The sequence below is a fragment of the Nerophis lumbriciformis genome, linkage group LG03 (assembly GCF_033978685.3).
Source record: "Nerophis lumbriciformis linkage group LG03, RoL_Nlum_v2.1, whole genome shotgun sequence".
Classification (NCBI taxonomy): domain Eukaryota; kingdom Metazoa; phylum Chordata; class Actinopteri; order Syngnathiformes; family Syngnathidae; genus Nerophis; species Nerophis lumbriciformis.
In genome coordinates this window covers 29,150,001-29,162,500 of record NC_084550.2, presented here as the reverse complement: position 1 = coordinate 29,162,500, position 12,500 = coordinate 29,150,001, and the positions used below count along the sequence as shown (strand labels likewise).

General features: G+C 41.2%; 1 protein-coding gene and 1 long non-coding RNA gene across 6 annotated transcripts in view; one reads left to right on the top strand and one right to left on the bottom strand.

The window, feature by feature from the left end:
• col15a1b (collagen, type XV, alpha 1b) overlaps positions 1-12,500 on the bottom strand; it is a 99,037-nt gene that overhangs the window by 34,068 nt on the left and 52,469 nt on the right. For 3 of the 5 annotated variants that reach the window (XM_061936534.2, XM_061936535.2, XM_061936538.2), the window contains exons 8-22: positions 12,242-12,338; positions 11,837-11,877; positions 11,110-11,259; positions 9,672-9,698; positions 9,530-9,592; positions 8,655-8,732; positions 8,502-8,564; positions 8,278-8,430; positions 6,216-6,371; positions 2,472-2,525; positions 2,358-2,393; positions 357-485; positions 211-276; positions 111-146; positions 8-49 (exon numbers count right to left, since the gene is read on the bottom strand). In XM_061936534.2, coding sequence (XP_061792518.2) covers positions 8-49; positions 111-146; positions 211-276; positions 357-485; positions 2,358-2,393; positions 2,472-2,525; positions 6,216-6,371; positions 8,278-8,430; positions 8,502-8,564; positions 8,655-8,732; positions 9,530-9,592; positions 9,672-9,698; positions 11,110-11,259; positions 11,837-11,877; positions 12,242-12,338 — 1,191 coding nt within the window. The remainder of the gene's footprint in view (positions 1-7; positions 50-110; positions 147-210; positions 277-356; positions 486-2,357; positions 2,394-2,471; positions 2,526-6,215; positions 6,372-8,277; positions 8,431-8,501; positions 8,565-8,654; positions 8,733-9,529; positions 9,593-9,671; positions 9,699-11,109; positions 11,260-11,836; positions 11,878-12,241; positions 12,339-12,500) is intronic. The other 2 variants (XM_061936537.2, XM_061936539.2) reach the window with 2 other exon arrangements.
• LOC140678586 (uncharacterized) lies at positions 8,548-9,782 on the top strand. Its single transcript, XR_012050320.1, has 3 exons — positions 8,548-8,607; positions 9,460-9,598; positions 9,710-9,782. It is a non-coding gene; the product is annotated as an uncharacterized lncRNA (long non-coding RNA).

The following is a 12,500-nucleotide window of genomic DNA, read 5'->3' as shown; positions in this document are numbered from 1 at the left end:
GGCGTACCTTGATGGAGAGTCCTGGTGGACCCGGGGCCCCACCTGTACCCTACAGGAGACATGGTTTTTAACAGCAATACATCAGAGCCAATAAAGGCATATATGTCTACCTTGGGACCTGCTGGACCAGGTAGACCGGGGGCACCCTAAACAGACCAAAAAGTGTAAGAGTGTATTTCCTTAAGTGAAAGTGCCCACTAGGGGACCCACCTGTGGCCCTGGGACTGGGACTGTGGCTGCAGTGAGCATGTGGCTCTCACCAGAGCCCTCCATGTCCTGTAAACAAAAAGGGCCACACAGTGATGAAGTCCAAATGAGCAGAAGTGGGCGGGTGCATTGAAAGGAAATTGGGTCACCTCCACAAAGAATTGGGTTGCTGCAGAAGCGGGGGGCCCAGGGGGTCCTGGTGGGCCTCTTTTTCCTGGAGGACCGCTGGGCCCTTGAGGTCCCGCTGACCCTGCTATGCCCACAGACCCACGTTCGCCCTGAGGAGAGAAATGCAAAAGTCCAGTATTTTGTTTTTGTTACGTTCTGAAAACACTCAGGGGTCTTTTGGACTTGGGGGCCACTTTGGGCTCAACAAATTTGGCCAGGGGTCGAAAGCATGTCAAGTAACTGTATATATACATACACACACACACACACACACACACACATATATATATATATATATATATATATATATATATATATATATATATATATATATATATATATATATATATATACAGGTAAAAGCCAGTAAATTAGAATATTTTGAAAAACTTGATTTATTTCAGTAATTGCATTCAAAAGGTGTAACTTGTACATTATATTTATTAATTGCACACAGACTGATGCATTCAAATGTTTATTTCATTTAATTTTGATGATTTGAAGTGGCAACAAATGAAAATCCAAAATTCCGTGTGTCACAAAATTAGAATATTACTTAAGGCTAATACAAAAAAGGGATTTTTAGAAATGTTGGCCAACTGAAAAGTATGAAAATGAAAAATATGAGCATGTACAATACTCAATACTTGGTTGGAGCTCCTTTTGCCTCAATTACTGCGTTAATGCGGCGTGGCATGGAGTCGATGAGTTTCTGGCACTGCTCAGGTGTTATGAGAGCCCAGGTTGCTCTGATAGTGGCCTTCAACTCTTCTGCGTTTTTGGGTCTGGCATTCTGCATCTTCCTTTTCACAATACCCCACAGATTTTCTATGGGGCTAAGGTCAGGGGAGTTGGCGGGCCAATTTAGAACAGAAATACCATGGTCCGTAAACCAGGCACGAGTAGATTTTGCGCTGTGTGCAGGCGCCAAGTCCTGTTGGAACTTGAAATCTCCATCTCCATAGAGCAGGTCAGCAGCAGGAAGCATGAAGTGCTCTAAAACTTGAAGGTAGACGGCTGCGTTGACCCTGGATCTCAGGAAACAGAGTGGACCGACACCAGCTGAACTGCTGCTGAGTGGTCCAAAGTCATGTTTTCTGACGAAAGCAAATTTTGCATTTCCTTTGGAAATCCAGGTCCCAGAGTCTGGAGGAAGACAGGAGAGGCACAGGATCCATGTTGCCTGAAGTCTAGTGTAAAGTTTCCACCATCAGTGATGGTTTGGGGTGCCATGTCATCTGCTGGTGTCGGTCCACTCTGTTTCCTGAGATCCAGGGTCAACGCAGCCGTCTACCAGCAAGTTTTAGAGCACTTCATGCTTCCTGCTGCTGACCTGCTCTATGGAGATGGAGATTTCAAGTTCCAACAGGACTTGGCGCCTGCACACAGCGCAAAATCTACCCGTGCCTGGTTTACGGACCATGGCATTTCTGTTCTAAATTGGCCCGCCAACTCCCCTGACCTTAGCCCCATAGAAAATCTGTGGGGTATTGTGAAAAGGAAGATGCAGAATGCCAGACCCAAAAACGCAGAAGAGTTGAAGGCCACTATCAGAGCAACCTGGGCTCTCATAACACCTGAGCAGTGCCAGAAACTCATCGACTCCATGCCACGCCGCATTAACGCAGTAATTGAGGCAAAAGGAGCTCCAACCAAGTATTGAGTATTGTACATGCTCATATTTTTCATTTTCATACTTTTCAGTTGGCCAACATTTCTAAAAATCCCTTTTTTGTATTAGCCTTAAGTAATATTCTAATTTTGTGACACACGGAATTTTGGATTTTCATTTGTTGCCACTTCAAATCATCAAAATTAAATGAAATAAACATTTGAATGCATCAGTCTGTGTGCAATGAATAAATATAATGTACAAGTTACACCTTTTGAATGCAATTACTGAAATAAATCAAGTTTTTCAAAATATTCTAATTTACTGGCTTTTACCTGTATATATCTATATATAGAAAAGCCAGGTTTACCTTAGGTCCAGGTGATCCAGGTAAGCCTCTGTCACCCTACAGATGTAACAGGGAGGGTTACTCCAACAATGTATTGACCAAGGTGAGTGTGAGGTGGAGGTCTTATCAGCCTACCTTCTCTCCAACATCACCAGGTGAGACTGCAGAGCCATCTTTACCTGCTGGACCCTAACCACACGACACAATCTTTCATGCAACAACAACAATAGTAACACAACACTCCTGTTTGGCCTACAATATTTCATCAACTCAACTCAAAGATCCAAACCTTTATGTAATCCTCACAATATTGTTGACCAATGTGTCTTCATCTCAGCGAGTGTGGCATAACATGATAGCTTTATGGTCATCAAACATGACAACATTATATTTACGGTCAAAAGTGTACGTAGACTTGTAAAGAACATCATGTCATGGCTCTATTGAGTCTTCAATTTCCTGGGTATTGTGGCCAAACAGCTCCATTTTTGTTTCATCTGGCATCACATGGACAAAGATAAGACCTTCTGGAGGAAAGTTCTGTGGTCCATCTATCCATCTATCCATCTTCTTGCGCTTATCCGAGGTCGGGTCGCGTGGGCAGCAGCGTAAGTAGGGAAGCCCAGACTTCTTTCTCCCCAGCCACTTGGTCCAGCTCCTCCCGGGGGATCCCGAGGCGTTCCCAGGACAGCCGGGAGACATAGACTTCCCAACGTGTCCAGGGTCTTCCCCGTGGCCTCCTACCGGTCGGACGTGCCCTAAACACCTCCCTAGGGAGGCGTTCGGGTGGCATCCTGACCAGATGCCCGAACCACCTCATCTGGCTCCTCTCCATGTGGAGGAGCAGCAGCTTTACTTTGAGTTCCTCCCGGATGACAGAGCTTCTCACTCTATCTCTAAGGGAGAGACCCGCCACCCGGTGGAGGCAACTCATTTCGGCCGCTTGTACCCGTGATCTTGTCCTTTCGGTCATAACCCAAAGCTCATGACCATAGGTGAGGATGGGAACGTAGATTGACCGGTAAATTGAGAGCTTTGCCTTCCGGCTCAGCTCCTTCTTCACCACAACGGATCGATACAGCGTCCGCATTACTGAAGACGCCGCACCGATCCCCCTGTCGATCTCACCATCCACTCTTCCCTCACTCGTGAACAAGACTCCGAGGTACTTGAACTCCTCCACTTGGGGCAAGATTTCCTCCCCAACCCGGAGATGGCACTCCACCCTTTTCCGGGCGAGAACCATGGACTCGGACTTGGAGGTGCTGATTCATCCCAGTCGCTTCACACTCGGCTGCAAACCGATCCAGTGAGAGCTGAAGATCTTGGCCAGATGAAGCCATCAGGACCACATCATCTGCAAAAAGCAGAGACCTAATCCTGCAGCCACCAAACCAGATCCCCTCAACACCTTGACTTCGCCTAGAAATTCTGTCCATAAAAGTTATAAACAGAATGAGTGACAAAGGGCAGCCTTGGCGGAGTCCAACCCTCACTGGAAACGTGTCCGACTTACTGCCGGCAATGCGGACCAAGCTATGACACTGATCATACAGGGAGCGGACCGCCACAATCAGACAGTCCGATACTCCATACTCTGAGCACTCCCCACAGGACTTCCCGAGGTACACGGTCGAATGCCGTGTACTGTTCTGTGGTCAGATGAAACAAAAATGGAGCTGTTTGGCCACAATACCCAGCAGTATGTTTGGAGGAGAAAAGGTGAGGCTTTCAATATTTCAATAGCCGATGTGTAAAAAGTGTTTTTAACTGTCCTGCTCCTGTGTGACCTACATCTACACCTACATCTCTTCCCTGCTGCCAGCAAGTCTACCAAGTGCTGACCAGGGTGAGAGATGCCTGACAGGATGTTCTTGACTCTTCTGATGCAGCAATGTCTTCTAGGGTGGGCTGAGGGCGGCCGATGATCTTCTCCGTTGTCCTGGTCACCCTTAGGTTTAAAGTAAGTGCTCACTGACACAGATTCAGAAAGATTTGTCTACAAGATTTGAAAAAAAAACAAATGTTGGATCTGAGTTGAGCTCATGAAAGATGGATGCTAAAACAAGAGTGTTCATATTTATGTCGACTGTGATCGTGAAACCAAGAGCAGCATTTTAATGTCAAGCAGTTTTTTTAGCCCTCAGCCATTCAAGGATGGAGCCAAGTCCAAATGCTAGTTTGACTTTGAGGAATACACAACAAGTTCCTGGTGAGGAGATGATGGTGTCCACCAGGAACTTCACCAAACACTTGGACAGCATGCAGTGACCATCACTTAGTGACCAGAGCTCATGTTAGGATGACTCCTTGCAGTTAACCCTTAAAGCAGTGCTTCTCAAATAGTGTGAAGCTTTATCAGTATCATGCAGGATCATGCATATATATATATCATGTGTGTATGTATATATATATATATATATATATATATATATGTATGTATGTGTGTATATATTTATATATATGTTTTGAGAAGCACTGCTTTAAAGGTTGAATGGGAAAAACTGGACTTCTTCTTGCACTCCTTTCACATTTAATCTCAAATTCTTCTACAGTTCGGAATGTTAAGAGTATTCACATTCCACCAATGAAACACTTTCAGCTGAAACGGAAGGTGTTTTATTTAAATCACTTCACTGGAAAGTTAGTGTTTTGTCTTCCTCCAACTGAACCAAAGTACGGTTTGTTACCATGGAGTGTTGTCAACAACACCCGACGTCAAGGCAGACGGAAGTATTTACCCTGGAACACAATCAGTCTGACTTAGACAATGGTGAGAGAAGCTGAAAGTGTGATGGCATGCAAATTTGTGTTCAGCTCCTCCAGGTGAGGTAACATTGCAGGTACAGTAGAGCCCCGCCTATTTCATGTTTGTAGAAGGTGATTTGTCTGGTGGGGAGCATAGTGGTGGTCTACTGTAAGGTCAAAGCAAGCACTTCAGGCAAACGTGTGAGAGATTGTGTTCAGCCAGCAGTTGAAAGAGAAAGTCATTAGCCAGAGAACTAAGGCAATTTACCCTCATTTTTTTCTTCTAGGCTTTCAACCTATAAAACGGTGCAGCTAAGTTATGGAATTTTTGCGAGTAGTTTAAAAAACCCCAATAGCAAATACACTGAATATGTGTTTTTGTTTGTGATATGGCGCCACCTTTTGGACGAGTTCGCTCACTGCAGGTGCTGCATTGCCCTTCTGTTTCCACTGAGCCTTCAACCGGAAGTAAAAGTCCATAGCGTTGATTCTTCACTCATCACTCCAATCGACGTTTGTAAGTTTTACAATATAACTAAAACAATTCTTACTTACTAAAGCGTCCCATGTGTGATGTCTGTAGGAGTGTTTTCATGCATATTTGTACCTGCTATCATAATGTAATGAAGCTAGCGTCATTAGCATGAGCTAATATGCTAACACGTTTACGAGTGTCTGTGTTATTATTATTAACTTACGTTCTATTTGTATTGTTTCAGTTTTGTGAATTCACCAAGACATCAGCGTGGAGTTATTGAGTCTGTTTAGCTGATTGGAGAGCTAGCTTGCCATGACTTCTGTTTTGTTTGATCAGCCGTTTTTCTGCCGTGTTACACACGCAGTTTGGAAAGAATGAAGGTATGTTAATAACATTTATAAAATATTTCTGTGTAAATAACTAATTTCACACCAAATATATCTGTGGCTTGTAGTCCGATGCGGCTTATACATTTTGTCTTGTAAGATTTAGTGGGTGTGGCTTGTATACCGATGCGCTCTATAGCCCGTAAAATAGTGTTCTATGAATGTCTGAAAGTGGCACAGGTAAAGTTGCCTCAGTACGTTGGCTTCTGACTCAAGTCCTGCCTTAGGGTCTTGCTGCTTTACCAAGCAAACCAGCACAGTAGATACCTCGCCCCATACCCAAGCAGAACCGGAGTCCTGGCCAGACCAGGATGCAAAACCGGACTCAGAACCAGAACTGAAACCGGAGCCAAGGTCCGAGTACGACTCTGAGCTCAAACCCGAGCCATCGAGCCCAGAACCACTAAACCAATCTGTAAGCATCTGGAACACAATGGAGAGGAGGAGCAGGTGGACAAATACAGATAGTGATTATTGATATCACACATGACAAATGCATATAGTGATTATTGATAATGATTATTGATATCACACATGACAGATGCAGATAGTGATTATTGATATCACACATGCCAGATGGAGATAGTGATTATTGATATCACACATGACAGATGAAGATAATGATTATTGATATCACACATGACAGATGCAGATAGTGATTATTGATATCACACATGCCAGATGGAGATAATGATTATTGATATCACACATGACAGATGCAGATAGTGATTATTGATATCACAGATGCCAGATGGAGATAGTAATTATTGATATCACACATGCCAGATGGAGATAGTGATTATTGATATCACACATGACAGATGGAGATAGTGAATATTGATATCACACATGCCAGATGGAGATAGTAATTATTGATATCACACGTGACAGATAGTGATTATTGATATCACACATGCCAGATGGAGATAGTGATTATTGATATCACACATAACAGATGGAGATAGTGATTATTGATATCACACATGACATGAAGATAGTGATTATTGATATCACACATAACAGATGCAGATAGTGATTATTGATATCACACATGACAGATAGTGATTATTGATATCACATGACAGATGCAGATAGTGATTATTGATATCACACATGACAGATGCAGTTAGTGATTATTGATATCACACATGACAGATGCAGATAGTGATTATTGATATCACACCTGACAAATGCAGATAGTGATTAGTGATAGTGATTATTGATATCACACCTGACAGATGCAGATAGTGATTATTGATAGTGATTATTGATATCACACATGACAGATGCCGAGAGTGATTATTGATATCACACATGACAGATGCAGATAGTGATTATTGATACCACACATAACAGATGGAGATAGTGATTATTGATATCACACATGACATGAAGATAGTGATTATTGATATCACACATAACAGATGCAGATAGTGATTATTGATATCACACATGACAGATAGTGATTATTGATATCACATGACAGATGCAGATAGTGATTATTGATATCACACATGACAGATGCAGTTAGTGATTATTGATATCACACATGACAGATGCAGATAGTGATTATTGATATCACACCTGACAAATGCAGATAGTGATTAGTGATAGTGATTATTGATATCACACCTGACAGATGCAGATAGTGATTATTGATAGTGATTATTGATATCACACATGACAGATGCCGAGAGTGATTATTGATATCACACATGACAGATGCAGATAGTGATTATTGATATCACACATGACAGATGCCGATAGTGATTATTGATATCACACATGACAGATGCAGATAGTGATTATTGATATCACACATGACAGATGCCGATAGTGATTATTGATATCACACATGACAGATGCAGATAGTGATTATTAATATCACACATGACAGATGTAGATAGTGATTATTGATATCACACATGACAGATGCAGATAGTGATTATTGATATCACACATGACAGATGGAAGACTGAAGGAGAGGATAAGGAAACATTATTTTGGTCATGGAGGGGTCATTTGAATGAAACACAGGAAGTGAAAGAATGGTTATGGTCACTGATGGGATGTTTATATCTTTTAGTTTAGATGAAGAATTCATCACAAGCGCCTTTCCGTGTCTTTCTCGCCATCTCCGGCTCTAAGTTGGACGCCAAATTGGACCAACCTCAACCTTCTACTATCCAGTTGAGAGGCATGAACTTTCACCAACTCTGAGGTGATGCAGCAGCTCAGAATGTCAATATAATTAGCCTTTCAAAATGGCCACTAAAGAAACTTCTAGTGAGTTACAAAGAACATTTTCTTTTCATTCTAGGTGACTCACTGGTACTCCCGGTTGGCCGTTGACTCCATCTTTTCCCGGGGCCCCAGTTGGCCCAGCATAGGTGTGAAAGAGGCCCCGGTCAAGGTCACCTGAGGATGGGTCGGGCCCAGGAAGACCAGGTGGTCCTGGAGGCCCTGGCAGCCCAGGGGGCCCCTAGGAGACACGGTACAAGGAATGTTGACAATGAACAATGTGTCTACTTCCTCTCACTGCTCAGGATTTACCCTAATGAGCTCGGTGTCGGTCTCCAGGTCCCCAAACCCAGAACCCAGGGCATCGTCTCCATACTGCACACAGAAAAGCAGATCCTCTTGGTCAGGCTTCACTAGGGTGAGTAATGGCAGAACACATGCAAGGACTACATTGAGGGTACCCACAGGTACGCTCCGCGATCTGGGCGGTCCCGGGGGCCCAGGAAGGCCCGGTGGTCCTGGTAAACCAGATCCAGAGTCTCCCTGCAGGGAAGAAGAAAACCTTTAGAACAGACTGACTACAATCATGTAAAATAAATGATTTTATATCAAGTAGAATTTAAAAACAACTTGTCACAAATGACCGTGGGTCGGAGTCCGACACTGGAACACGGGGTGCAGAGGTTTGTTCCTGACGTAGGCCAAGGAGTCCAAAGCACCGTATCTTTCGGACTATAAGTCGCACTTCAAATCCTTTCATTTTTCTCCAAAATCCACAGTTCGCCTTATAACCCGCTGCGCCTAATGTACGGAATAATTCTGGTTGTGCTTAACGACCTCAAAGCTATTTTTGTTTGGTACATGGTGTAATGCTAAGTGTGACCAGTAGATGGCAGTCACACATAAGAGCTACGTGTGGACTGCAGGTTGACACCCCCTGTTTAATAAATGACACGCAAGACCAAAACTTTCAATGTTCCATTGAGAATATAGAACATTACATCACTGAGAATATAGAACATTACATCATTGAGAATATAGATCATTACATCATTGAGAATATAGAACATTACATCATTGAGAATATAGATCTTTACACCATTGAGAATATAGAACATTACATACAGCGCTCAAAAATCTGTCAAAATGTTTTAGTACGACTTTGCTTGATGGATTTTCAAAGCATTATGGCTACCATAGTCAGACGTACTGTGCTTCAACATATGGTATGTTAAAAGTTAAACATTTTTTCTCCTTTGTTTTTCTCCAGCTGCAGCACATGCTTGGTGATTTAAAAAAAAAAGAAGAAATGAGATGATTAGGTTTTGATGTATCATTACCTTATCACCTTTGACTCCAGCATCGCCATCCAAACCTGGAAATCCCTGCGGTCCCCTCTGGCCCTGAAGGTACCGTATTGGACTTTTGATTAGTGATCAAGCCAATGATGACATGAAACGACCACAAGTAATGAACACTTACGCCGTCTCCTTTCTCGCCCTTCACGCCCTGCATGTCAGATCATCAATCAAGGTCAAATCATCAATCAAGGTCAAATCATCATTCAGGGTGAAATCATCATTCAAGGTGAAATCATCATTCAAGGTGAAATCATAATTCATGGTCAAATCATCATTCAAGATGAAATCATCATTCGAAGTGTAATCATCATTCGAGGTGAAATTATCATTCAAGGTAAAATCATCATTCAAGGGCAAACCATCATTCAAGGTCAAATCATTCAAGGTGAAATTATCATTCAAGGTGAAATCATCATTCAAGGTGAAATCATCATTCAAGGTGAAATCATCATTCAAGGTCAAATTATCATTCAAGGTCAAATTATCATTCAAGGTGTAGTCATCATTCAAGGTGAAATTATCATTCAAGGTCAAATCATCATTCAAAGTCAAATCGTCATTCAAGGTGAAATTATCATTCAAAGTCAAATCATCATTCAAGGTGTAATCATCATTTAAGGTCAAAATATCATTCAAGGTGAATTTACCATTCAGGGTGAAATGATCATTCAAGGTCAAATCATCATTCAAAGTCAGAGCATCATTCAAGGTCAAATTATCATTCAAGGTCAAATTATCATTCAAGGTAAAAAACATTGTTCAAAGTCAGATCATCATTCAAGGTCAAATCATCATTCAAAGTCAAATCATCATCCAAGATGAAATGATCATTCAAGGTCAAATCATCATTCAAGGTCAAATTATCATTCAAGGTGAATTCATCATTCAAGGTCAAATTATCATTCAAGGTGAATTTATCATTCAAAGTGTAATCATCATTCAAGGTGAAATTATCATTCAAGGTCAAATCATTCAAAGTCAGATCATCGTTCAAGGTGAAATTGTCATTCAAGGTCAAATCATCATTCAAGGTGAATTTATCATTCAAGGTCAAATTATCATTCAAGGTCAAATCATTATTCAAAGTCAGATAATCATTCAAGGTGTAATCATCATTTAAAGTCAAATTATCATTCAAGGTGAATTTACCATTCAATGTGAAATGATCATTCAAAGTCAAATCATCATTCAAAGTCAGATCATCATTCAAGGTGAAATTATCATTCAAGGTCAAATCACCATTCAAGGTCAAATCATTATTCAATGTCAGATCATCATCCAAGATGAAATGATCATTCAAGGTCAAATCATCATTCAAGGTCAAATCATTATTCAATGTCAGATCATCATCCAAGATGAAATGATCATTCAAGGTCAAATTATCATTCAAGGAGTAATCATCATTCAAGGTCAAATTATCATTTAAGGTCAAATCATTATTCAAAGTCAGATCATCATTCAAGGTGAAATTATCATTCAAGGTCAAATCATCACTCAAGGTCAAATCCTCATTCAAGGTGAAATTGTTTAGTTCCACTTTTTTTTCTAGCGGCACCAACCTGCTGTCCGTCTCTGCCGGGCTGTCCCGGGTCTCCAGAAGTCCCTGCTGGACCTCTGGGCCCAGGTGAGCGAGTGGGCCCAGGGGGACCAGGTGGTCCGCTCGGTCCAGGTTCTCCAGGTTCTCCTTTTGAAGCGTGCCTGACATGACCCTAGAAATACAAATATCCACATTTCAATCATGCCAATAGATAATAAACTGCATTTCTTAGTATGTTAAGTATTATTATGACGGTGCTAAACATCTTACACAGAGAGTAAGCAGGAGCAGGCATGCTAATAGCTAAGCTAGTTAGCAGCTACATGTGTATTTCCGTACAAATAGTGGAGAAACTCCCCTAAATTAATATTAATAATATTCATTACAGCAAATAAACTGCATGTCTTAGTGTATAAAGTATTATTATGACGGTGCTAAACATCTTACACACAGAGAGCATAGGACACAGAAGGACTTTGAGGGCAAAATAGATTTAAACATATAATAGTTTTGTTGAGTTATTGTGTATTATTGACTTAGTTTTTGTAAAACAATATAAACGTGTAAATATTGTGTTGATATTGTCAAAGTGTCAATAGCACTCACCTTAAATAACCATCAAAATGTTAAAACAATTAAAACACGTCATGGGTATGGGTATCGGCCGATCTGACTCATGGGTGATCAGTATCGGAATAGGCAGCATAAATGGTTCCCACTGTGAAGAAATATTGACTTTCTGAACTCACCTCATCAGAACTTTGCTCAGGATTGTTTTTATGCTCTGGTCCTGGAAAACAAACTTATGTCAACTTTATCTGTGAATTATTACTTTCTCCTACTATATATATATATATATATATATATATATATATATATATATATATATATATATGTCTTAATAAGGTTATCCAAAAAATAGTGCTCGATACCGTAGTAGAGCGCAATATATGTATGTGTGGGAAAAAAGATGAAATAGTCTTGTGATTTTTTCCCACACATACATATATATATATATATATATATGTATGTATGTATGTATATAAGTGTGTGTGTGTGTGTGTGTGTGTGTGTGTGTGTGTGTGTGTGTGTGTGTGTGTGTGTGTGTGTGTGTGTGTGTGTGTGTGTATATACTGTATATGCCTTCATTGCACCTTTAAGCAAGACTTCTTCATTTGGCTCCACAGAATATTTGTCCCCCTCCAAGTTTGGAGCCTTTGTGGGCGGAGCTCTGACTGGAGCAGATTCTTCCTAGAAGAAAGGAATTGTGGGTAAAGTCAGTATTTGTGCCAAAGCTGAGAAAATCCAAGGTTAGCACGCTTGCTAACACAAGAGCCGCAGGCCCATAATTACCCCGAAACTGTCATTTTTACTCCGTCAGGGCTAGTTTTGGCTGAATGTGAAAAGCAGCAA